General features: G+C 39.6%; 1 protein-coding gene across 4 annotated transcripts in view; it reads right to left on the bottom strand.

The window, feature by feature from the left end:
- SATB2 (SATB homeobox 2) overlaps window positions 1-26,857 on the bottom strand; it is a 207,878-nt gene that overhangs the window by 101,238 nt on the left and 79,783 nt on the right. For 3 of the 4 annotated variants that reach the window (XM_063116205.1, XM_063116206.1, XM_063116203.1), the window contains exons 8-9: window positions 17,071-17,283; window positions 10,927-11,082 (exon numbers count right to left, since the gene is read on the bottom strand). In XM_063116205.1, the coding sequence (XP_062972275.1) occupies window positions 10,927-11,082; window positions 17,071-17,283 (369 nt within the window). The remainder of the gene's footprint in view (window positions 1-10,926; window positions 11,083-17,070; window positions 17,284-26,857) is intronic. The other variant, XM_063116204.1, reaches the window with a different exon arrangement.

The following is a 26,857-nucleotide window of genomic DNA, read 5'->3' as shown; positions in this document are numbered from 1 at the left end:
GTTTAGATTTATTTATTTACTACATTTATATCCTGCCTTTTTTCCTCCAAGGGTGGCGATATGGGAGTTCTAGCATTTGTCATATTTAATGGGATTTTAATTTTAAATGTGTGCTTTACATTACTAAAAATGACACTCTGTGACCAGGTTATTAATGAAAAAGCAATAAAATAGTGGATGAAAAAATCTGCCTCTAGTATCTTATCCAAGTATTCCAATAAGGACTAGAAAGGGAAAATGCCACAAATTTGTACAGTTAAAACAGAGGCTATAGTTACGATACTAAAGTATTCAGCTTCTCATTTTCTTTTGCACATAGATATGCAGATACGCACATAGAATTCTACTGAGTTTCTTATATTTTAAAAACCTGGATGAATTAGCTTGTCTGTCAGATTTTATCAAAGAACAGTAGAATTTTCTATTTCATAATCAAATGCGTTTCCCATTGCAAAAAAGAAAGAACCCTCTGAATAACTTTCTATTCTGCTGCTCAATCAACACAAGCATGAGCATTTAAAGCCTGGTGGATTGAGAACCCCCTAGAGGTAAAGAGAAATAGATGAAGGAAGAAATGATCGTCATTCTCCATACATATCACTGACCCCTTTTAGCTGCTTGACCTTTTTATTTCTGTAACATTTAGGTCAGCAATAGTGGTCAAAAAACAACAGCAAACTATCAAAGTGTCTATTAAAGGGACATATACAGAGAAACCCCACAAGAAGCACCAAATGAACAGAACTCGATCAGAAAAATTAGTAGGTGCACTTGCTTAGAAGCAAGCAGAACCAATGCATATATTTAAGTTACAGCGCCGGAAAGTAGTCCCCACTGAAATGTTGGTTTATTCGTTCAAGTATGTATTAAGGCATTCATTTTCTGAATCTTGGAAATGACACGGTTTTCTGGATATAATTAGCATTGTTCACATAATCTTTCCCAAGTTTACTGTTCCATTATTAGCTTACGAGGGATTTCCTGTTTTCATTCCGTTAAATACATGGTGCAAAAGCAGTATCTTTAGCATGTATCTAGTCCTTTTGCTCTTTCTAATGTGGATTCTCCTTATGTGAGTAGCACAATGTTGTTGTTTTCCCTTAGCCTTGTTTGTCTGTGGGGGTGGGTGCCCTGCTAGAATCCAGAAGCATCCAGGGCCGGTGCTGCCATTAGGCCAACTAAGCAGCCGCCTAGGGCGCAGACCTCAGAGGGGCGCAGTACAGCCCTTTAAGGGCCACAGTTTTATACAAAATAGCTGTTTTAAGAAAAAACATAATAAAAGGAAAATATTTCTGAAAAGAGTTCAGAAACTCTTCTTGAACAGCTGAATCGAAGTTGGCAATTTTTTGGTGTGTGTGTGCAAGTAGCTCGCCTTGCCTAGGGTGCAAAATAGACTGGCACCAGCCCTGGAAGCATCACTCAAGGAAGGGAAATGCAGAGGCGGTATTTGCAACACCAATGTCAGCCTACATTTGACCAGGATGCTCATATGAATTACAAATGCCTCTGGAGTAACAGTGTATTTCACATATTAACATAAATAGTGCAAGAGAGACTCAGGGGCAATTTAGACTTGATGCGCAAAAACACGTAGAGACTGGAATTCTTGGAAGAAGGACACTAGGCTTTATTGCAATAATAGCTAGGTTATTAGAAAGCTGAAGTGCATTGATTTTAAGACCACTGACAATGTTCTACCAATGTACCAATTTTCATAATGCAAGCAGGAAATAAGCTGCCCAGTGCAATTTATATTGAAATACTGCATGTGTGGGATACCATCATCACTGACACACTTACATCTGTATGTAAGAATATATCTTAGGCATTTCATTAACTGACCTTGAGCAGCAGCTTGTTCAGGCTGCTTTCTTAAATTTTTAAAAGAAATTGAATGTTTCTACACTGACATTTTGCAGGGATTCCAGCAAATATATGAGTAGGCAAATGAAGAGGTTTTAAGGAGAATGATTTTTAAAAAATCTATACTCAAGATGTAAGTTAAAGGTTATTTTCCTCACCCACATCTTCAGTGCAGAAAAATGTCAGCATCTGTGACAAAAAATGCAATGTGTGATGCATGTCTTACGAGACTAAAATTATGCTACTAGCCATAGAAAGATTACTTTCTAATTGTACTCATGCATAGGCCTCAAAATCAAATGTTCAGCAGTGATTAACCATCTTCGTGGAAATCTAGAGGAGCACAAAATTACCCAGGTAGTATTTGGAACTTGTTCTTTAGTCACGAAGCTCTCCTTCTGTGAATCCAATAGATCACAGAATAAAGCTTCTAATGATTTAAAGAAAACCCGTCAAGAAAGCTGAATGGATAAAAGGCTGGCTATAATGATGAGCTCTGCCATGAACCTCAATGCAATTCTCTGGACAAGGCAGCCAGCGGACCTTTGCAGGCTATTTGCTCTATTATTCTGATTACCTTTGAACTACAACATTCTATACCATAATGTCTGTGAGAGTTAATCACCAGACCTGCCAAACTACTCCTTGAACACTTTACTTTTATCCCTTGATCCTAGTTAAAGATTTGAATGACAACTATATCAACATGGTGACAGCAATCATCAAGAAAGACTGGCTGTTTTAAGTGCTTAGGCACGCTATGGCTTAACATGTAGAAAAACTCTCTCCGGGTAAGAGCAGTAGCGGACATTGGGAAGAGAACTCACAACTGATGGAATGAGCACCATGTGGATGAGTTGTTAACAGGACAAGTGAATCCATCCTACAGCCTCAACTCTTCACTTTCCTGACTTCACAGTCTTAGTTAGGTACAATATTGCGATGGAGCTATGTAATGTGAAAAAAAATGTATCGCCATATTACATTTTGAATATGATTTTATTATGTCCCTCTATGATAAAATCCAACAAAAGTAGTCTTTCAAAAACGATCAACGGCAGAGGTCTGCAGGCTGAGGCCTCTGCCAAGCTATTTCCCCCCTCTGCAAGTGAAGTGATTCCTCCATTCACTTTTATAGGGGGGAAATCCGGCCTGCTGAAAAATGGCTGAAGGGGGGCAAAGACTACTCCCCACAAGGACCCTTGGGCCAACAGGATCTTTGGTGGAGGGTAACCTTCGCCTCCCCCAGACTATTTTCGTCATGGGGGATCCTTTCCCTATTCAAGCCAATCGTATGATCTGCCCATTAATTTAAATAGGGATGGACAAAAGTCCTCCCAGCAGCAGCAGCAGCAACAACAACAACGAAAAGAACCCTTGGAATGGGGATGGGGTGACAGGAATTCGTATTTCAGTATGTACTTGGGTGTGTACTCTTGAACATGTTTCCTCAAAAAATACATCTCTAGTCAGATTTTCTCTTTCCAAGTACACATTCCTAAAAACAGATACCCTAAAATGTGCATTTTAATGCATTTTGAGCCAAGAAATAGATTGCAAAATTCAGATAATTGTGTTTAGATTCACACTTCAGCCCAAGAGGTGTGAATTAGGTGAGTTCACTTGAAAATGAGGATTGAACAAAGTCCTGAAGCTTCCCTACTGGTTACAAACTGTCAATTTAGCTTCATTCTCTCTCAGTTTATGAAAAATAATAATTATATATGTCCTAAGTTTTGCATTGATACTGTTTAGGATCAATGAATTTACACTCTACATTTTGCTAACTTTTTCTTTCCCTTAAAACATACTTTACTCCTGTAGGGATGGGCAATTCTGTCCATTTTGTTTTCTCTCAGTTTATTATTATTATTTTCAATATTAAATTCAGTTCCCCTGAACCCTGAGATATATATTTTTTTAAAAAGTCTGATGAAGATTTGTTTTAAAAAATTGTGACTATTTCCCCATTTTATATGCAATTTTCCAAATATAATGTATTTGCATGATTTTCACTAATATATGCATTTGTGTGTGCACATTTCCCTAATATACACATTTGTGTATGCATTTTTTGATTGGCAATCTCTGTTGCAACATTTGGAGAAATCAAAATTTTGAAGGATAACAGAGTTTCAATTTGAGTATTGGTTCAGAAGTGAAAACTTAAATAAATGTCTCCCAATCCCTTTTTATTTGATGTGATTATCTTGGGCTAAGCACCACAACTAATATTGACATTTCTCTCCATCCTGCTTTAGCTCTTTAGTAATAAACTGGAAATCTATCACAGGGTCCTGAGAAAATCAAACTTGATGCAGTGCAGGAGACCAGTATGCTGACATCTCACTTTGTAGCATCTGGGTATCACAGCCTGTGCAGTTCCTGCTATGGTGCCTGGTTGCGACAGACTGGAAGGGACCAGGACACCTATGTCTTTCAAAATCTGATGGTCTTGAATGAGTGCTTACAATCTTCTGTTATTTAATCTATGTTTGTGACAATCTACTGTTTTGTGACTGCTTTATCCAATGACAAGTTTGGGGGAAAGAGAAATGGGTAGAGTGGCTGCTTATATTGTCAGGGTGGCATCAGGTCAAGTGCTACTAGTAGTCTCATGTTCCATTCCTGAGTTCCCCAGGGGCATTAGGCTGCTCGTGGTTAGAAAGAGAATGCTAAAATGCTCCACACACGCTTGAATGAAACGGATTAACTAGATCCATTTCAATCGGGCTTCAGGTGCTAAACTAGTGTCTGTCGGCAGTAATGGACTGGATGAGAGCAAACAAATTGAAGCTTAATCCAGACAAGACAGAGGTGCTCCTGGTCAGTCAAAAGGCAGATCAGGGAATAGGGATTCAGCTTGTGCTGGATGGAGTTACACTCCCCCTGAAGACACAGGTTCGCAGTTTGGGTGTACTCCTGGATTCAGCTGAGCCTGGATGCCCAGGTTTCGGTGGTGGCCAGGAGTGCATTTGCAGTTAAAGCTAGTGCGCTAGCTGCGCCCGTTCCTGGAGCTGTCGGACGTGGCCACGGTGACACATGCCTTAGTTACATCCTGATGGGATTACTGTAACATGCTCTACGTGGGGCTGCCTTTGAAGACTGTTCAGAAACTTCAGCTGGTTCAAAGAGCTGCAGCCAGATTGTTGACCAGGGCTGGTTACAAGGAGCATACAACTCCCCTGTTAAAACGGCTCCACTGGCTTCCAGTCTGTTTCTGGGCACAATTCAAAGTGCTGGTTATGACCTATAAAGCCCTACACAACTCGGTTCAGGTTATCTGAAAGATCTTATTCACCCTTACAAGCCTGCCTGTACTTTCAAATCTTCGGGGGAAGCCCACCACTATCACAGGTGCACCTGGTGGGAACACAGGAGAGGGCCTTCACAGTTGCTGCTCCAATGCACTGGAACTCCCTTCCCAGGGACTCATTGAATAGTAGAGTTGGAAGGGGCCTAAAAGGCCATCGAGTCCAACCCCCCCTTCTCAATGCAGGAATCCATCCAACAGCATATTTGACAGATGGTTGTCCAGCTGCCTCTTGAATGCCTCTAGTGTGGGAGAGCCCACAACCTCCCTAGGTAACTGGTTCCATTGTTGTACTGCTCTAACAGTTAGGAAGTTTTTCCTGATGTCCAGCCTGACATTTTTCCTGATGTCAAGCTAGACTGGCTCCCTCCTTGATGTGTTTTCGGAGGCAGGCAAAAAATGTTTTACTCCAGCATGCCTTTGGTGATAATCTGGACCTTCATCTATGCCTGGGACTTTTAAAAATTGTTATGTATTTTTAATATTTGAAATGTTTTAATATTGAAACCTATTTAATTATATTTTTAACTTCTGTATATTTCTATTTATAGCTTTTAACTGTATATGTTTTAATTTTGCAAAGCTGCCTGAGGCCCAGCAATGAATAATAATAATAATAATAATAATAATAATAATAATAATAATTCTTCAGATGACCTTTGCTGGGAGAAGGACAGGGGGAGTGCAACCCTGTTGATTCTCTTAGACCTATCAGCAGCTTCCAATACCATCAACCATGGTATCCTTTTGGATAGGTTGTCAGGGTTGGGAGTTGGTTGCAATGGTTCTGCTCCTACTTGGATGGTCGATTCCAGAAGGTGGTGCTGGGGGATTATTGCTCTGTGCTATGGCACCTAAGCCACAGGATTCCACAGGGGTCTATTTTATCCACTATGCTGTTCAACATTTACGTGAAGCCACTGGGAGAGGTTATCTGGAGATGTACGCTGAGGTGTCATCAATATGCGGATGATACCCAGCTCTACCTTTCCTTTTCATCTAACTCAGGTGAGGCAGTGGCTGTTCTGAACCAGTGCCTGGGCACGGTAATGGACTGGATGAGGGCTAACAAACTGAGACTCAATCCAGACAAGACGGAGGTACTGTTAGTGCGTGGTTTATCTGTCCAGCTAGGTGATGTTCAACGTGTTCTGGAGGGGGTTGCACTCCCCCTAAAGCATCGGGTTTGTAGTTTGGGGTTTTTTCTTTGATCCAGAAACATTAACAATTATATATTCAAGCAATTTGTTAGGGATTAGTATGTTAATTGTTATGTTGGTTTGTATTTTATGTAGAAATGAATAAAATTTATTTAAAAAAAACTGTCACTTGAGGCACAGGTGTACTCAGTGGCAAGGAGCACCTTTTATCAGCTTGGGCTGATATACCAACTGTGCCCTTTTCTGGACAGAGATAGCCTAACTACAGGATTTGTTAACTGCTACCCCCCTCATCCCACCCAATAACCCTTGATACCCTTGCTTTACTAGAAACACCACAGCAAAACCTCTGGGAGAGAAAGTGTAAGGCTCCAGGACTTTTGCCACCTCAGAGCTATGCATACCTGAAGGGGGTGACACCAAAGGGGTTTCCCCCTTTAGGGTGCCACAGTGATGAGGGAGCCACACCCTTTTGATTTGTTAAATGATGTATTGTGGGGTTGTCTCTAAGTGAGATTGCCTGGCTATAGCACTCCTGAGTGAAAGTCAGAAAGATTGTACCCCAGGTGAGAGGTGGGGTGGGATGGATGTTGCATAGGATTTTACTATCTGCTTCTGTCATTTGGCACCTTAGAGGGATGTGTGGGTGAGTGAGTTGGAGCTGAATATGTCTGTTTGTATATTTTGGCTGTTATTTGGATGAGTTGGGGAGAGTATTGCTTGGGTGGTTATGATAGCACAGGAGAGCAAGGGCACTCTTTTAACTGTGAATCCAGGCAAAGGGAGATGGGCAGGTCATCAAAGAAGAGGAGTCAGATATTTGCAGGCTGACACCTCATCTCGCCCTTCCTCCTTCTCTCAAGTGCCTGGTTGCTCTGCTATCACCTTGACGCCACTGTTGTTCACATCCGGTCGAGGTATCCAATGGCCATCTGGTTTAGGTAGGTGGGATCAGCTTCAGCTTTGGAAGACTGAGGATGTGGACAATGTGCTTGCAGTTTACTGACCACATGCCTCCTGACCTTTGCCGTCTTGGCTGGTTGGAGCAGGGTGGGTGGGGGGCTTGGCCAAATGGATCCCGGGTGTGTAAATGTTTCCTTGCATGAGGGAGCAGGGCCTTGGCAAACATTTCCTTTCTGGGAAAAGTGCTAGAGAGGTTGCTAGCAGCTCAGCTCTAGACATTCTTGGAGGGAACAGATTATCAAATCTCATCCCAATCTGGTTTCAGGTCTAGTTTTGGGACAGAATCAGCCATGGTTGCCCTGATGGATGACCTTTATCAGGAGAGAGAAAGGTGGAGTGCAATCCTATTGATTCTCCTTGATTTCTCAGCAGCATCTAATACCATTAACCATGGTATCCCTCTCGACCAGCTCTGTGAGTTGGGTGTAGGCAGCATGGTTTTGCAGTGTTTTTATTCCTACCTGCACGGCCTGTGACAGAGAAGTGCATCAGGTATTGAACCTGATTGTACGTCGGACTCTATGTCAGATATCTGCATTGTCCCCAATGCTGTTTAACATCTAGATAAAGCTGCTGGGAGCGGTCATTAGATTTGAAATACAGTGTCATCAATATGCTGATAACGCCCAGCTCTATTTCTCCATGGCATCTGAATCAGGTGTAGCTGTGCAGGACCTAGATCAGTGCCTGGAAGCAGTGGTGGACTGGATGAGTCAAGACTGTGGGTAGGTGATTCCTGTGTCCAGGAATTAGGTCATCACCCGTTCTGGATGGAGTTGTGCTTCCCCTGAAGGATTAGGTTTGAGGGTACTTCTTAAACCATCTTTGTCACAGGAGTCTCGGGGGACTCAGTGACTAAGGCCTTAGCTAGACCAGGCTTTATCCCGGGGCAAAACCCGAGATCGTCCCTGTGCGTCCAGATAACCCACAGGGGATCCCGGGATCAGGGAGGGATTATCCCTCCCTTGCCCCGGGATACAGCCCTCCCCTTTGGGCCAGCTTTTTCCGTGGTCTCGGGGGTAGGATGGGGGGAGCAGAGAAAGTAGTTAAAATAAAATAAAAAACACCTTACATCTGTGCATGAGCGCTCGTGCACTTTGTCTCCTTTAAAAAATAATTTTAAAAATGGCGAGCGTGACACCTCTCTTCTTGAGGTCATTGCGTCTTACGTGTAAACAGGGGTGCGATCTCGCATTAATCCCAACGCGAGGTCTCCCCTCCTCTCCCCCGGAACAAAAGGTAGGTCTAGCTAAGGCCTAGCTATGGCTGTTCTTGGATAGGAATCGTCTGGTTACGGTGATCCATGCATTGGTAATCTCAATATTGGATTACTGCAATGCACTCTATGTGGAGCTTCCTTTGAGATTGGTCTGGTGCACAATTTGGTAGTTAAATCTGATGAGTAGGGCATCCTACCATGAGCATGTTACACCTTTGCTCAGAGAACTGCATGGGCTTGCCAATATATTACTAGGCCAGATTCAAGGTGATGTTATTAACATATAAGGCTGTAAAGAACTTCGACCCAGGCTACCTGAGGGACACCTTCTCCAACATCAACCTGCCTGTTCACTGAGATCTATAGATAAGGGCCTCCTGGTTGTCCTGTCGCCTATACACAGTACATTTCATGCCAATCAGGGGGAGGCCCATTTCTGTTGTGGTGCTTCGCCTTTGTAATTCTTCCCCCTCCCTACAGTGCAACAGGCACCATCCTTGATGGCATTTGAGCAACCTGTTTACCAGGGCATTTACTGATTTTAAAACCTAGCTTAGTACATTGCTTTTTCTTTGCATTTCATTTTGATTGTTGTTATAATGAATTTTATATACCACCCTGTGATTTGATAATAAAGAGCAGTATATAAATGTAAAAAATAAATAAATGAAGATTAATTCTTTTCCAACCCAGAAAAGGTTCTCTGAGGACTTTTCTGGGTTTTTCATTTTAGATGAGCAAATGGATATTGATGGCAAACCTATAAGGAAAACTTCTCAGATTATGTCCTGGCCCCATCAGACCTCACGCTGTAGAATAAAGGCACCCTGGCAACCAACTGTAGCTTGAAAACAGTCATGAAAATGAGCATGATATGCAAATTATACTAAATAGCACCTTCAAGCTCATAGTATTATTTTTTGATGTGGTTATCAGTGCTGAACAAATTTCCTATTCCTACTCTAAGCAGCATGTCTCACTACCTTCAATATATCAACACGATTAATGTTAAAGTATCGTAGGGGAATCAATGCTGCCTGCTAGAACTGTGAAACAAAAAGAGCACGCACAAAGAAATACTTATGCATGAAGTATTACTGGCCATAGCCACAGCAAATTTAGTTTTCACACATTTTAAACCTTTGGTGATCACTTCTTCGTTAATCCTCTCTGCTGCTTCTCTGTGCTGCAACATTTTTCTTTTTCAAGTCAAGAACAAATAATGCATTCTACCTCGGGAGAATGGATGATGACCAACTTTTTCGGAATTTCAACATTCAAGTTGGCACAGACTGAAGTTGGTGAGCCACCCAAAATTATTTTGGGTGGCTCAGAGCCTTTCTATTTCAAGGCTCTTCTGCGTAAAATGACAGGAAGCTTCCAGGCGTTTTGGAGCCAAACCTCAAAAAGAGCCTGGTAATTCAGTTTGTACTAAAGAGTCCTGATTAAGAACTATCCAGGCTTCGCTGCACACATATCTTTGGAATTTGTACGAAGGCAAGGACGAAGGGCACGTTTGCAAAATCAATTGTGCAGGTTTTTTTTATATTTACTGCACTTTTACCACATATGTCATTTATTACACAGTGGAAAACCGTTAAATGCACAGTAGTTGTGCCAAGTGGCATTATGCTTTTAACAGCTTTATTCGTTTAACAGCTCCAGCTCTCATTATATTTTGCCATGTGGTACATGAGATTTTTATTCATTTAACAGTGTAAGAGGGCTCCGTTGCATTTTCCTTTTATGTATTTCATATTGTGCCTAGGCTTTTTGCTTTTTTGTGAGCATTAAACCACAGCCTCCACTGAAAACAAGTGGTGCACCAAGGGACATGACAAATTAGAAGGGGAAAGGAAAAAGAGGATCAGAAAGGTTTAGATCCTTCTCGTATACAAATCTATGTAACTTATTGGTGAGGCTTCAATATTTCAGTGAATGCTGATAAGTGAATAAGTTTCACTTTCAACATTTTATTATGCTTCCGTTTCATCTTTTTACTGCAAGGAATTCATTCAGAATCAAATATCAGTGATCAATCCAGTCTGTGGTTTCCCAGAGATAACTGTTTAAGGAATCAAACAAATCTCTCAAATGTGTAGAATGCCATAATTTCAAGCACTCTTGCTGTATTGCACAAGGTGGAGAAAGCATTTGTATGTTTTATGATCCTGCTTCTTTTTCACTTTTCTTTTAAAGGAAGATGAACTGGTTGCATCTTTGCTATCCATTCAATTTAAAGGGACGGGGGGTGGGGGGAATCATAAGGACTAAGCACGGTGGATTCTCCAGAGATTGTTGTTAGTGTTGTCGTCGTTGTTGTCACGACTTTTATTGGTGGAAAAAGGGATGGGTCCAATTTCAACAACAAAGCTTTCTCTACCCTTGAAAAAGAATCCCCTGCTCACCTGACTTTTGTTGGCAGCCACTTTAGCAAACAGAGCCTGAGACACCTTGGCCCTTTTCATCTCCTGTTGGATCTCGTCGTAAATGGCAGCTGTGATGTTGATGTTGGCTCCGTCCACCTTAATGGGGAGGTCTGTTGTTGGTGTCGAGGTTTTGGCCTACCGAGAGACCATGAAAATAATAATTAAAAAAGTGCTGCTTTCAGCCCAGCCATCTGTGCAGAAATTATCAAAGGATTTCAGTCAGCTGATGCCAAACTGCATTAGCTACAGAGGGACACTTCCTGTCCATTATTCTAATCAGGTTAATTGTGATTGGAAATAATTGCAGTGCATTCCTATAGGACATACACAGCTCTCTCCCCCTCCCCGCTCTCCCACTCTCCCACACCAACACACCGACACACACACACACACACCACTCTTCTTTACCCACCCACCCCCACAATAAATACAGAAGAAAATAAACTGAAAAATTGAAAGGTTACATACTAAAGGCATTAGCCTCCAAGCAGTGGCTTGCTTCAGCTAATCACCAAATACAATATATTACATGCATGAGTATTTGGATTTTTGCTTTTTCTCCCCACAAAACAGCATACCTTAGAGAAAGAGCCAATTCTTCCAGAAAAAATGAGTAAATGCATAGAGGTCTCTAAATAATAAATTATTACTCAATTTAATGCACTCCCTCAAGTCACTCTCATTCTTTATTAAAGCTATATGTATGACATTTGAGCATGTATGGTTTCCCATCATTATGCTGGCCATACAGTCACCTAATTTCACCTAGGAAATCAGTGGGAATGAAAAAAAAATTAATAACTCCAGGCTTGACAGTGTGTTTAATGTTCTGCCCTTGGTCTCCTAAACTGATATTGCAGTTCTGTGTATTCCACTGCACTCCTTTTAATTGAATGATTTCCAATCAACTTCCATGACAATTGAAGGACAATAAACAGATAATATTGGCACTTGCCCACACTAAGCCATCAGAGACAGATCTAGGCAAAGTTAAGGAATGGATGAAGGGTGTGAGGCTGCTACCTCAGAACTAGAAACCTCCTTAAGATCTGTTCAGACTGGCTGCTAGTTTCACCAGTACAAGTTAGATATGTTATTAAAACTATCAGCTAACCTATGTTCCTAATCATGATTATATTGCATCAGCTATTATATCAAAGAGCAGTTTTTTTCCATGTGCATACATGCGCACACATACAGTAGCAACCAAGGACACAGAAACCTAGCAAGCCTTTTGGAGAACTGAAACATATATTTTTTTAATATATATATATATATTTTTGAAAAAAGAGACAGTAATGCCATTTCCCCCATAACATTACATTAAACTTTATGGGGGAAATGGGGGAAGGTGCTGAATAGTAATGGTCTGTTTAACAGTGTTGTGCAACTTGCCCTCTTTAAAGAATTCCTCCCACACACACTAAACTCTCTCTAAAAGGGATGTTTACAATTTTGTTTTGTTTTACTTGCATATCTTATGCTTAAAACCTTACTCCTGGCGCTATACAAATATCTCAGCAAACAAAAGGTAAGTTTAGAACTATCTTTAGACCACCTCCTCCCATAAGAGCCCATTATTATCTCCAGTATCAGAGGCACCGTCCCTCTGAATAAGAGTTGCTGCGGGGAGGGTGTTGTTCCACTCATGACCTGCTTGTGGGCTTCCCATTGGGGCATCTGCTTGGCCACTGTGTGAATGGAATTCTGGACTAGATAGGTCTACAGCAGCCTTCCTCAACCTGGGACGCTCCAGATGTGTTGGACTACAACGCCCAGAATGCCCCAGCCAGCTGGCTGGGGCATTCTGGGAGATGCAGTCCAACACATCTGGAGCGCCCCAGGTTGAGGCAGGCTGGTCTATGGGGCTCATCCAGCAGGGCTCTTATGTCCTTATGGACCTGCCTGAGCACTAAGGACACTTTTGGAGACTCTGCTTTAAGTCACTCAACCGTCAGAACTACGCGGGGTGGGCTCAAGGGGCAGGGTCTTCCCTATTAGGGTAGGGAGTGAACTCCTGAGCAGGGCCTGCCTTGCTCCATCTCTGCTTGCTTCTCAGCAGTTAATAAAATATATTCATTTCAGTAAGTTTTCTGACCAGAGGCTTGCTGGCTCTACTGTTTAACTTTTGTTTTATTTTTCTATTGTGACAACGAAGATGTTTTTAAGTTGCTGCTTTGTATTTATACAGATAGATAGAAAGATAGATAGATACGGTGTTGTTTTAATGAAATCTTGTTGTTTCTTCAAACAGAAAAGAGGAAATAAAAATGACAGAATTACTTAAATAAATACACTTTATTAAAAATCAGCCTGCTAATGATGCCCTTGCCTAATTTCCCAACTTTTACCAAAGAATGAAAAAATCTGGAACCTGTATTTAAACATTTCCATATTCATCTCAACATTCTTGGACTCTCTTTTTGTCCATCAGGTTGGCACTGACCACCTAATACCAAGGACACACCTCAAAATAGTAGTTCATTAACTTCAAGCTAAAAAAGATAACTAAAAGGACAAGAAACACAACAGAAAAATTGGGTATTTATTATATTTCTTGATACTCTCAGATTACACACCACACTGCAAAATCATATCACAGATTGGTATCTATGGAAACAACGTTTTGTATATAGGATTAACTTTGGCACCAGAAAACAAATTTGACTTTCATTTTAATTCATTTTCTCCTGCCTTCTTGAGGCAGCCTTCTAGCATCAAAGGTCTCTTCTCAGTGGCAAGTTTTGGGCAAAAAAATCACATATGTATTTTAAAGCACTTTATCACTTAGGAATTTTCCCCTGCTTCAGTTAAGGTGCATTGTCACTGCTGACAAATTATGTTTTCCTTGGATGAAATGACTCCCACCCTCCAGGTAGTGCAGGAAAAAGCATTCTCTGACTTGCCTATCCTGGATGCAATCTACTGCCTACTCCCACATGAACCTGCACAAACATAAGATTATCTTCTGAGACTCTTACCTGAGTACCCCGGTCTCAGGACGGGCAAAGAGCCTTAAGAACGTAAGAACACAAGAGCCCTGCTGGATCAGACCAAGGGTCCATCTAGTCCAGCATTCTGTTCACACAGTGGCCAACCAGCTGCCCATGGGGAAACCCAGAAGCAGGACATGAGTTCAGGAGCACTCTCACACCTATGTTCCCCAGCAACTGCCTCTGATACTGGAAGTATCATTGCTATCTGAAGCAAAGGACAAGATGCCTCCTCCCCCCCTCCCCATTCTACATACAGAAGTTGGCAATTATATCTTACTTCAACACTGGCAATGGGATAGTGTCCACCACACTTGATTGGCTAATGAGATACACATAGCTCTGTCCTCCAAGACAGAAGAATGGACGGTGTGCTGCCAATGCTGCACCCTAGTATCTGCCACCTGAAGTGGCTGCCTCATTGTACCTAATGGCAGGGCTGGCCCTGCCCAGTCTTCAGAAGGTGGCAATAGGGAAAAGGACCTTTTCAGTTGTGGCATCCTGTCTGTGGCATGCTCTCCCCAGAGAGGCTTGCCTGACTCCAGACCAGGACCTTTTTATCTGCCCAAGCATTTCATATTAGACTCAAATACAATCCGTACTGAGGTATGCAAACCCACTTTTCTATATAACCTGCCCGTCCTTTTGCCCCTAGCAAGCAAAACGATTCCTCTCAATTTTACTTCTGAAGTGCCACTGTCATTTTCTTTAACACACTGCATATCTGGTACACACACACACACATTCTTTTTTAAATAAAGAAAATAAAATATTAAAAGTTCTTGAGAATTGGCCTATTTTCTTCTCCCCTCTTTTCTGTTAATAGTGACCACTTCTCTACAGAAAGAAGATATTTTTAAAAGCCATTCAGAAATGTGTACAACCCTACTGAAACAAAATGATGGGTGGAGAGCTAAATATGCACTTTAGAGACAGAACACTTCACAGTAAAGTTGAAATACAATTTTAAATCCTTCTGCATGGTCAGAGTCACAACAATGTGTGTGTGTGTGTGTGTGTGTGTAATTTAAAGTAAAATGATTCTAAGCTGATTTCATTACTTTGTTCTTCTATATGAATGTAAGATTTATTAGCTGTATGTGAAACCAAAGAAGTGGACATCAAATCTCTTAAACTAGATGAGTGCTTTCCCTTCTTTATTTACATATTTAACATTTGTTCAGTTCTCTTGTTCACATCCAGAGTGTCTTTATTTTCTATGTATGGGTTAATATGAAGAGGGCTAGTAAAACTGCAGGGAAGGGGAAAGGATAAGGAGGAAGGAACTGGGAAGATGTTCGTTGTTTATATTGTATTGGAAAAAAGAACAAATCCAATAAAGCATTAACAACAACAAAAGCTAGGTGTGAGTAGCAAAGTTTCTATCATGTGTGATATGCATATATATAATACGTATTCCCTCCATTTCCCAAATCAGTTATTATATTCATTAAGGAAGTAGATTGATTCAGCATAGTCCATTTTAACAAAACTATGTTGGTAACTACCCATTTTTTCTTCTAGATGCTTTAAGCACGGAATTTACCCTTTGCCAGTCTTCTCATACCAGGGCCAGATCTGCACCTTGTGTCATATTGATGCAATCCCAACATGGGGGACATTATAGCCCTCTTGCGCATTTATACCTTGAAGTGCACACGCTGACATCTGTTGTGATGTTTTGTATAATAAAGAGCAGGAAATAACACTTAAAAAGTGGTATATGGAATGCATAATGTGCCCCAACAGTTATCAGTGTACTTCAATACTGATAAAAAGCACTAGTGTAGATCTAGCCCTGGTCAGTTCTATGCGTTTTCTCAAATATAACAGCTACTTGTTCTAGAGTGATCCACATATGTCTCTCCACTAAAACTGTTTCCTTCTCCATTGGCAAGTACCGGAGGAGATCCAACATTCACTCTCTCACACGTTGGATTGTGCTTGCAGCAGGGAGAGAATCTGCCACCCTACTTCCACATTTGTGGCATTAACAGCTAGCTGCTTGACTTAAGCAAGGTATCTGATGGGCAGGTTTAGCAAATTGTTCGAGGTCCTTTAGGTATCCTGGATCCAAACCATTTAGTGCAGTCTTCCCCAACCTGGTGTCATCCAGACATCAATTCCCGCAGCCCCAGCCAGCGTGTCCAATGGTCTGGAATGCTGGGAGCTGTAGTCCAAATCATCTGGAGGACACCAAGTTGGAGAAGGCTCATCTACTGTGTTATGGGTCAGCACCCCCACATTGAATTGTGCCCAGAAACAAGTGTGATTCCTGAAACACAGGAGTAATGTATTGAGGGTAGCACAGCACAATTAACCTGGCTGCTCTGTTCTTGACAAGCTCTATTTTCTTAATGTGTTTTCATAGAATCATAGAATAGTAGAGCTGGAAGGGGCCTATAAGGCCATGGAGTCCAACCCCCCGCTCAATTCTTTTACTACTGGTTTGTTGCAGCCACCCTGATAGATCCTCAAGAAGCTCTGATTAAGTGCCTCTAGTTGCTCCTTTACATAAATAAAGAAGGGTAAGTACTCATCTAGTTTAAGAGATTTGATGTCCACTTCAGCTTGAGGAACTGAAGCAAATCCTGGTTAGTATGGCAACCATGAGGTAAAATCACAGACATTGATGGAAAGGCTCTAGCTGAGGTATACAAGCAATGCTCAGAGGAAGCAGTGACTGCTTAGCTCTGTCAAAGCTTTCAGAGAAGAAATGCATGAGGAGCAAAATTTCCAACACTGAGGAGACCGGGGTAGCCCTAGTTTCCATGGAGTTCCATGTGGATATCAGTGCCTTGTGGAGCTTGGAATCACTGCCAACGAGTGCAGCCTGCCCTTCATTTGAATTCTTTCATGTAGTTAATTGAATGTTCATTCTTTTTCTATATATTTGCAGCATTCATCAAAGAATAACTTACTGGTTTCACCAAGGAAGTGTTGCTAGAAGACAACATGCCCTTGTTGGCAGCAGCTTCTAACCCTAAAAAATTAAGCTTCCAAGACTCACTTGGGTGCACGGAATACCAGATGGGAAAATCCTAATAAGTCATCTCAGACGATGCCTGGCTGTAGGTTTTCTGGATAATGGGACATTTCTGAAAGTAATTATAATAGGGTTGAACCTTACCTGGGGGGTTCTGGAGGAACTTGGACTGCTGGCAGCTGAAGACACCATGCTCACATTGGGGTTCATACTCCTCTCTCTCTCATCCTGATATATACGATCTCGTTCTGTCTCAGGCAGGTTGAGGAAATTCTGCATGGCCCTCAGATTTACCAGGAGGGACTGGGAAGCTGTTCTAGGGTCTTCTTCTTTACGCAGTATCTCTGATAGCAATCCCTGGTTCAAAAAATTAAAAAAGGCCAAGTCTTTTTAAAAATTTACTTGTTGTAACCAGCCAGGTTCCAACGCTGAGACCCTTCAACAGATGTCAAAGCACAGGGAATGTTTTGTAGAAACAAACCTCATTTTCTAGGGAGTGTGGTTTACTTAGGAGCATTTATGTTCAGATTCTATCTTCCATTTAAGAACAGCCTGAACACAGAGGTGCCAGAGAGGCAGGTGGGTAACAGGACACCATTATAAAACTACCATTATAGCCAGGTGCCTCCTGCAAATATTTTAAGAACTATTAGTGCTCTCACTCTTTCTGCTTGAAGCTGGAAACACTTGGCAGTCTTGTTCATCTTCAGGAATCTGCCAAGTTTAGTAAATTTAGTTCAGACATTTAAACAGCACAGGAGACTTATGAAGAAAAATGTTTGGCAGGGTTTGGATGTTACAGTTCATTCACTGCAAACCTGTCAATTCCTTCTAATGGGGGGAAATGCTGCAAATATGAGAAATCCTCAAGATACTTCATCTAAGAAATTAATAATTTGAAAATTGTTTGCTGCCTCATTTAGAAAGTCAGGAGGTGGCAATGTCCACATTCATCAAATACAACTAGATTTTTTTTCTGTTTCTTTTTTACATGAAAGAAGTCAGGGGTTCAGTTACAAGTGTAACATGTAGTTAGGCCCTTAGAAAGCTAGCAGAGGCATGACAGCTAAAATGTTACTTGATATTTAGGACATAAATGTTACCAATCACTAATTCAGTGAACCACTTTGAAACTGGTGCTACTATACATATCTTTGAGTTGCTGATTACCAGTTTGCCCTGTTTGCCACCATCCCACATAACTACAGGTAAAGCCACTCCCTGAAGTCACATGCTATACCTAGAGAATAACTAAACGTGATCTTGCAAATAATTGGTTTGGCAACAAGTCATCCAAACAGTGCTTTGCTCATGTGCCTTCTCCTTCCTTGCACATCCAATCTTTCATTTTCAACACTTTTCCTTTCTTCGGCTATTGGGCGGTATAAAAATGTAATAAATAAATAAATACATTTCTTTCTGATATAACACTATCAAAAACTGTATCTGTATGTCTCTTTTTAGTTCTTTAAAGTCAGAAGAAAAAAGAGAAAATCCATGTGCAACTACTTTAATGCTATACTATGCGTTGTTTCCCAAACCAGAAAAGCACCATATGGACCTATGGCAGATGAACATAACCCCAGCTCGCTCGCTCTCCTGGCCTTATAGGATTAAAACATCAATAGCATTTGAAGGCCAAGAGTAGCACTTTATCTACTTTGAGCAAGTAGACAACATGAGCTGCTGGGTCAGAAAATAGCTAGGTGCAGAAAGGAGCAATTTGCAAGACTGTATTACAAGTGCATTTGTTGATTGCCCATGTGAAGCAATATGCAAATATATTCCTTATATTAGCAACTAGTAAAGAAAGCTAATATAAATAGGATTAAATGATCTGGGGAAGAGAAGGTGTGTGTGTGTGAAAAGATGCAGTTTTGCACATGCCAAACTGATTTTAACTACCTAGAATGGCAACACACACACGCACACACCCTTCCACCTGCAAAATGATATTCAACCAAGCACTGACTAAGCAGATATTTAAGCAATGGCTGACTAAAATTAACACTATTAACAAATGTCAGAAATTTACAGTTATTCTCAAGGGAAACTATTGTTCTCCATTCATCACTATCTACAAAAGTCTAACACTTAAATACTATTTACAATCTTAACAGATATATTCTACAACTAATCTGCCTCTTAAAATGCCTACTAAGAACAACAGAATAAAATGTGCTGCAGCATTATTCACTGAATAATACTCTTTATCATTTATCAGTAGCTTATCTAGTCTTTTTAAAATTTTGTCTAACTTCTTCCAAACAAAATCAAATAATTCCTCATCTCCTGGTTTGGCACTTGGAAACCAGGCAAATAAATGTCAACTTTTTAAGTTGGTATATTTTGCTCACTGAAAAAATTCAGTAAATAGAATACAGAACATCTATGTTTGCTTATATATTTCCAAACACTTACAAAACACACCGGAATGGAGTTTGCTCTGGCCAAGATATGTTATGGCAAATGCTCACAATTGGTTCATTCCAAGTGCGTTAGGTCAATTCTTCAAAGGCCATCAGTAGCAGCTCTTTAAGTAAGAGCTGCCACTGATGGCCTTTGAAGAATTGACCTAACACACTTTGCTCAATTATGCTAAATTACAATTAAATAATTTGCTTCCTCGTGTTTAGATGTGGTTGCCAGAGCTGTTTGGAAACAGCAGACTAAAAGCAAGTGAACAGAAAAACAACTCTAGAGATGGTCGCTTGGCGATTGTTTTCTCAATGCAATGTGAAGTACCGTATTTCTTCGATTCTAAGACGCCATCGATTGTAAGACGCACACTAATTTCAGAAAAAAAGAAAAAAAAGCTTTGATTCTAAGAAATAATAAACGCACCCGCGACTCTAAGACGCACCCTGTTTTTAGAGATGTTTATATGGGGGGAAGTGCATCTTAGAATCGAAGAAATACGGTAAGTATCATGAGCATAAAGGACTTTTAAAAAATGCTATATACACATTTTAGATGAAATGGTTCTGTTTTCATTTTCAGTATTTATTTATCTTTTTAACAAAATTTTAACTACTTTAATTTAATGTAATAAGATTCACAGAGTTTGGGATTCGAAATGCTTTAGGTTTCCAGGATGAAGAGAGCCTATGTTTTAATGGATAGCCTTTAAAACAGTGGACAACAGTTATTTCATGCATAATTTGCATGAAAACTATATTTCTGCTTTTCAATTCATCTTCTTTTTTTAGGAAGGTAAAGTATAGCAATTTGGTGGTCTCTAGAGGCAACATGCTTGATTCAACAGGACTGGGTATTATTATTTCCATCCCTATCCAGCAAAACAAATGGTTAACTTAGGCAGACAAGTATAGACTAATTCAGTTCACGTTCCTGCAGGAGACAACAAGATAACTTAAGTACGGCTTACAAACAATCCTCACGGTAACGTCCCATGCTAGAAACAGACAAATTAAGTGCTCCTACAACTTCCAATGTCTGAAAATTCAGTTTGGAAATAAACAGCAGGAAGATAAGATCTAGTCTAGACCCCTGTTTCCCAGTGGCCATCCAGATGCCTTCAGAAGCCCACAAAAAACGCATGAAGGCAATAGCTGTCTTTTGCTGTTGCACGCCAGAAATTGGTATTCATCAACAAGTGACCTCAGCCTCTTTTTATCACATTTCCTTGGATCTCTTTCAGTTGCCAATACCAGAATGAAGTTGCAGAGTATGGAGTTTAACCAACCACATCAGCTTGACTTTTGACCATCTCGATTTATAACAACATATAGCACTGGAGGATTGGACAATGTGATCATTAATGGGCATATTACAAACAGTTAAAAGACTAAAAAGCCATATAACAGTTAAATATATAAAATATAATACAAATATTTAAAAGAATACAGGGGAATACGGGCCTGTTTTTCTTGAAAAATGCAATAGGACATTGCTTTAAAAGCCTTCTCAACTTCTCCAGTCTGGACGAAGTTACTGAGCAGGTAGTGATCACTGAACTACAGGCATTCTTAATTTGTTTTCTGGACCTATTCAGGCTTCCAAACTGGTTATGGAAGTCAAGACTACTTTGGTAGTTGAGATAGATTATATGTGTCTGTAAAAGTACAGCAGGTGTGTAGCCCTATTAATTATTCTCGATTTTTCAGTAGATTTTGACACTATCAAAACGTGATTCCTTTTGGGCAGAAGTGAGCATTAGGGTTGAGAGTACTGGTTTGCAGTGGCGCCACTCCAATATCATAGGGCCATTGTCACGTTAAAATGTGGTATTGAGAGTCTCCTACTCCACTCCAAAAAATTTAGCTGGTGGGCTGCCACACACAGCTCAGCCTTGTCTCTTATATTGTTTAACACCTATCTGAAGGCATTGGCAGAAATAATCTTTTTATGGTTTTTAAATTTTGTATATCGGTTTTTAATGTTCAATGTTCTCTGTAAACCACCCAGAGAGCTTCAGCTATAGGGAGGAATATTATTATTATTATTATTATTAATAATAATAATAATAATAATAATAATAATAATAATAATAATAATAATTTACTCTGTACAGCACCCTGTACACTGATGGTGCTATATAAATAAATAAATAAATAAATAATAGTTTTCAATAGGCTGATAACACTGACCACTATTTTTCATTCTCCTCGAATCTAGCAGCAGTAATGTGCTAGAATGAGTGTCCAGAAGATGTTATGATCTGGGTTAGGTTTAAACTGAAGCTGAAACCAGGTAAGGCAAGAATGCTCATGGCTGAGGGTCACTGTGATCTGGGAGTGAAGGATCTCTTTGTCCTAAATGGACTCCCCCTGAAGGATTCAGTGGGGCAGGAAGACCATATACCAGCTAGAAACATGATGATGATATGATGATGAGACTAGTGACAGACATCAGCGCTATAAATCTGTGGAAGCAGTTTAGCATTACCAAAGTATTGCATCAACCTATTTTTTTGTAGTTTTACATCTTTTCCATGTTATATTTTCAAGAAAGGGATGTGTCTAAGAACACTATGATGCTGTAAAGAAGGAAGCATTCTGCATGCGAATATGAGAAATTAATGTCTTAAGAAAGAAATCTATTTCATTGCAGGGTTGAATACATTGCTCTGACAGACTGTGCTGATAATCCAAGGCAAATAGATGACAGAGTGATAAAGTAAAAAAATAATAATCATGAGAGCACTTACCATTTATGTTCATATATTTTTGAGTTTATGTGTACAAAAACTAACCAAAAACCAACATTATAAAAAAAATAAAAATAAAGTGATACTAAATAATCTGTTCAGCCTTTTCTCACCTGCAACAAATTAGGCTTTCAATATGCAAAGCATCTTCCTTCAAGAAAAACAAATGATCATGATTTCATTTAATTGTAATTTAATGAGGCATAATTTATTTTTAAAGTGAAATACACCAGGTGTGTGGTAAGGGAACTGGCCCAGCCAGACAAACTGTAGCATTGCTATTTTTGAAAATTGCCTGAATTTAGTTGGAGATTGTTTTCATTTCTGAAAAGTATGTTTCTGCTACAGGGGACAAGCAGGAGGAGGGAACCCACAACATTTGTACATTTGCTATAAAATTCCATTGGCTAAATTAGCTCATACCAGCATATAGGCATTTCCCATATTTTTTTTAAAAAGCTGGGTAAATTAAGAAGTAATGGTCATGCAACTAAGGAACTTCAATCCTACATGCTGTTAGGCATGTTTAAGCTCATCAAAAAAAACCCAAAGAGGTTAAATATGCAAAACTGGGCGCAGAATCACTGCCTAAAATTTTACCGCAAAGACCTAACCCTGTAATTGAACCTTTATTGGTCAAATACTTGTCTATGCTCATGGAAACGACTCATTAATTTACATTTATAAAATGGCTAATTGGATAGGAATCATCTTCCAATCTCAACAATAATGTTTCAAAGAAGACTTTAAAAAAATGAGAAAAAGACAAGACAAAGTGTGTGCTATTTAATATAGGATTTGACTGTAAACAAAGCTGTGCAGTCAAGATTAGGTATCACATCCAAAGCTCCATTTACATTTGAGACTACTACCAATTGTTGCACTTTCTTCTAAAATTATACATGGCACCAATAAAGTTTTTTAAAAAATAAACAGTGGGGAAAATCCACTCAAATTCTTATATGTAAACTTTTTTAAAAAGAGAGAGAAAAGAGTTGTTCTGCTCTAGAATTCTAGGAGTGGTGGGATATATTTTTTTTTCAGAGAAGAGAAGAGTCTACAAATATTTTACAATTTGCAACAACTGGTTTAGTTTCTACTCCTAGCATTACTATATGGCATTATATTTAAATCCACCCAATAACCAACATTCTCTGGGCAAATTATAAACAGTTAAAAGTCTAAAATGCCATACAACAGTTAAACATATAAAATATGATACAAATATTTAAAAGAATAGAAAACAATAGAAAACAACAAACAGCAGAGGAATTAATTATAACAGCCATAAAAATCTAGTACTTGGTCTCCAGGAGAGAATCCTATGGCCCCTAGACAGCATCTGGGGGGACCCTAGGATACTTCAGATTCTTGGATCCAAGGTCAGAGACAGCACTCTGACCTTGACCCCAAGAGTCTAAGCTCCCCTCCCCCTCCCTCTCACAGCCAGTGTGTAGAGAATCACGCCAGCTGCCTCACCAAGGTTGCAAAGGTCACCTCAAAAAGCAGGGAAAGGGGACAGGTACGTGGGCGGAGAGCAGAGGGGACCAGGGAAGCAGGGACACAAGCTATCCCCAGCCTCCTTCTCTCCCCCTTTGCAAAGCCCTAGTTAGATGGGCAAAACAACAACAACCAAATGCAGCCCAGGAGAACTGCGGAGGTGAAGATATGCCCATCAGCCTCCGTTGCCACCCACCTAACTTCCTTCCAAATGGAGGGCCTCCTGCAATGATTATTTAAATACTGAGCAGGTACATGCAGGAGGAGACGTTCCCTTAGATACTCTGATACAAACCATTTAGGGCTTTAATGTCAACACCAACACTTTGAATTTGACTTGGAAATAAACAGGAAGCCAGTGCAACTGACAAAGCATTGGCAGTACATAATCATATTGACCAGTCCCAGGTAATAACATAGCAGCTCTATTTTGAACTAAATGATGTTTCCAACCCATCTTCAAAGATAGCCCCAAGTACAATATATTGCAGTAATATACTGGGAGGTTACTAGTATGTGGATAACTGTTGCCAGACTCTTTCTGGTATATCAACCTAAGTTGATAAAAGGCACCCATGGTCACCAAGCCACATGAACCTCAAGTAACAATGATGGATCTAATCTTTCAGAGGGAGGGCAACTCCCTCCAAGATAGACTGAACACCACTCAACTAATTGCATGTAAGCCACTCCAGGAGCCTTTTTTTTCTGAGGATCGGGACAAAACGCTATCTATAAACAAACAAACAAAATGTTTCTGCCCATGTACCTAGAGCTTTGAATGTCACATCAGCACCATGGGGCAAACTAATTGGGGGGAAAGCTCCCATGATGTTGTTGTAACATGTAAAGAGTACCTTGAAGTCCTTCATCACTAATCCATGGCTAATATCCAGAACTTACTTGTCTCTGGAAATACAAAGTTTCCACTCTTGTGAACAAGAAGTACAAAACTGATTTACTGAAAATGCCTTACGAGTTTCATTGTAAGAGGAGGGCGATTAGTCAAGGTCGTTTTCATAATTTTCCATTTTGGATTTCTCTGTTTCCTAATCCTAGCTTGGATCCATAGCAAAAATGGATATTATAAGAGCTTCAGCTATTTCGATATGTTAAACACAATAAAGATGTTATTGGCACTTATCTATAGGAAACACCCATGACTAATGCAGTGCCATTTTCACAACAACCACATTGAATAGCCTTATATAAATACAACAGACAGCTCTGTAACTGCTATGAAGTTACTCTGGACGCACATGAGCATAACTATAGTTTAGACCATTATGTCTTATTATGTATTACTTTAAACTTTAATTCATTATCACATATTGGTATGAGTCAGTATCTTAAAACTAATTTAACTAATGCTTAACGTATATATATCTCAGGAGATATCTACTTAGCCTCGGAATTGCAGTATTCACGCTTATTTGAGTAAAATGTATACAGTGTGCAATGACGGAAATTCAATTTTTATTATTAAAAATGAAATGTTTTACTCCTCAAAGAAAATGCTGCTATTACATTAGCTTAATAAACTCTCTTTTTATTACACTGTCCCTTTTTAGGAAGGACAATGTGTGCCCGTGGGGAATTCTGAACGAAGAGCAAGATAAAGCATATGCAATTTCAGAGTATTGTATTTAATATGACATGTATAGTAGGCCTTTTTGAAGAATGCAAGAAAGAAGTAACACATTGGCTGTATTCATTCAGACACCACAATAAGCCATGGTTCATGATGGGAATAAATCCAGCCTCTCCCTAGGCTTAAACACTCCCCCCTCCTTCAACATGGCCATGAGATCAGAAGCGTGAGCTTCCTTTTTTTATTAATCATAGTTTAGCATGCTGTCAGAAACTTAAATTGTGGTTAATCTTGACTATGGTTTGTTGAAACAAACCAGTTTCATAAACCAAAATTTGAAGTTGTCTTGTTTCAAACAAACAATAGTTAAGTTTAAACACTATTTGTTGTGTTTGGAGAACACAACCATTTTGATATCCAGAAATCTTGTAACATTTGGTTTCAAGAGGCAGAACAAATTTATGAGAGCTTAAAGAGAACCAGTCATCCACTTTCAGAAAGCCTGAATTCACATATTACTTATATTCTTTTCATTTTGATTTTTTAATACAATTAAATTAACTTTGAAAATGAAATTTGGGGCAGTTAGAACTCACTATTGAGTCAAAATACTCCTGAAACCTGCATTATAATTAGAAGCTCCCATAGACTGCTTTCCTGTGCATGCAACAAAACTTTTATCGTGCACAAGAAAATAACTCAGCATAATCAGGGTTTCAGACAATAAGGTTTTGCTTCAGAAAATGCAATTTCTAACTAAAAGTTAATAGAAATAACATGAGCAATGGCTGGTGTGCACTTTTGTATAGTACAGAGGAAGGAGAACATTCTTTCTTCCTTTATAAGCAGGTAAGGCAAGAGTCAGATAAGATTTGACTTCCCATTAGTCAGTTAAACAAAAAGATATTTCAAAGACAAGGTTTTACTTTGGTCATGCTCAAAGCCATGGACATTTTGCCTGATTGATTGATTGATTGATTGATTACATTTTTATACTGCCCATCAGCCGAAGCTCTCTGGGCAGTACACAATTAAAAAACATAAAATACAAGTATAAATTTAAAACATTAAAAGTTTAAAAGGCAGTATAAAACCAGCTGCATTAAAGACCAGGAAAAGCCTGTGTAAAAAGGTATGTCTTTAGGAGACATGTAAAAGATATGTTTTTCGCCTCCCAAACCAGTCATCCAATGAGAAGGTTTATTTTTTCATTCCCCGCCCCGCCCCTGCTCACACACACACACACACACTATTTTTCTCACAGAGCATGCAACATAATTTATCTTCATCTTTGTATATTTATATGAATGTACTACAATGCTAGAATCTTAGCATACAGTACAATTATGTACCAGCACAATTTGTATATTGTTTTCATCAAGATGAGAACCAAAGTAAATGGTGTATGTGTTTCCTTCCAACTCCACAATTTTTAAATTCAGATCCAGAAATTCTTATCCTCAAAATATAAAAAATGAGCTTTCCTTATAGATATCCACCCCAAAGTACATTTTTAATTATGCAAATTACTTGTTTCCACTTCTTTTATACTTTGCATCCATACTTTTCATCATCACTCCATAACCATCAAGACTAGAAACTTGCTTTTTACATTGTCAGGATTCTTACACAACAGTACCTCACAAGTCATTTGGAGTCCATAGGCATAA

This window comes from Elgaria multicarinata, chromosome 2 (assembly GCF_023053635.1).
Source record: "Elgaria multicarinata webbii isolate HBS135686 ecotype San Diego chromosome 2, rElgMul1.1.pri, whole genome shotgun sequence".
Lineage (NCBI taxonomy): Eukaryota > Metazoa > Chordata > Lepidosauria > Squamata > Anguidae > Elgaria > Elgaria multicarinata.
Note: the sequence above shows the minus strand (reverse complement) of the source record. Positions and strands in the feature narration are given on the sequence as shown.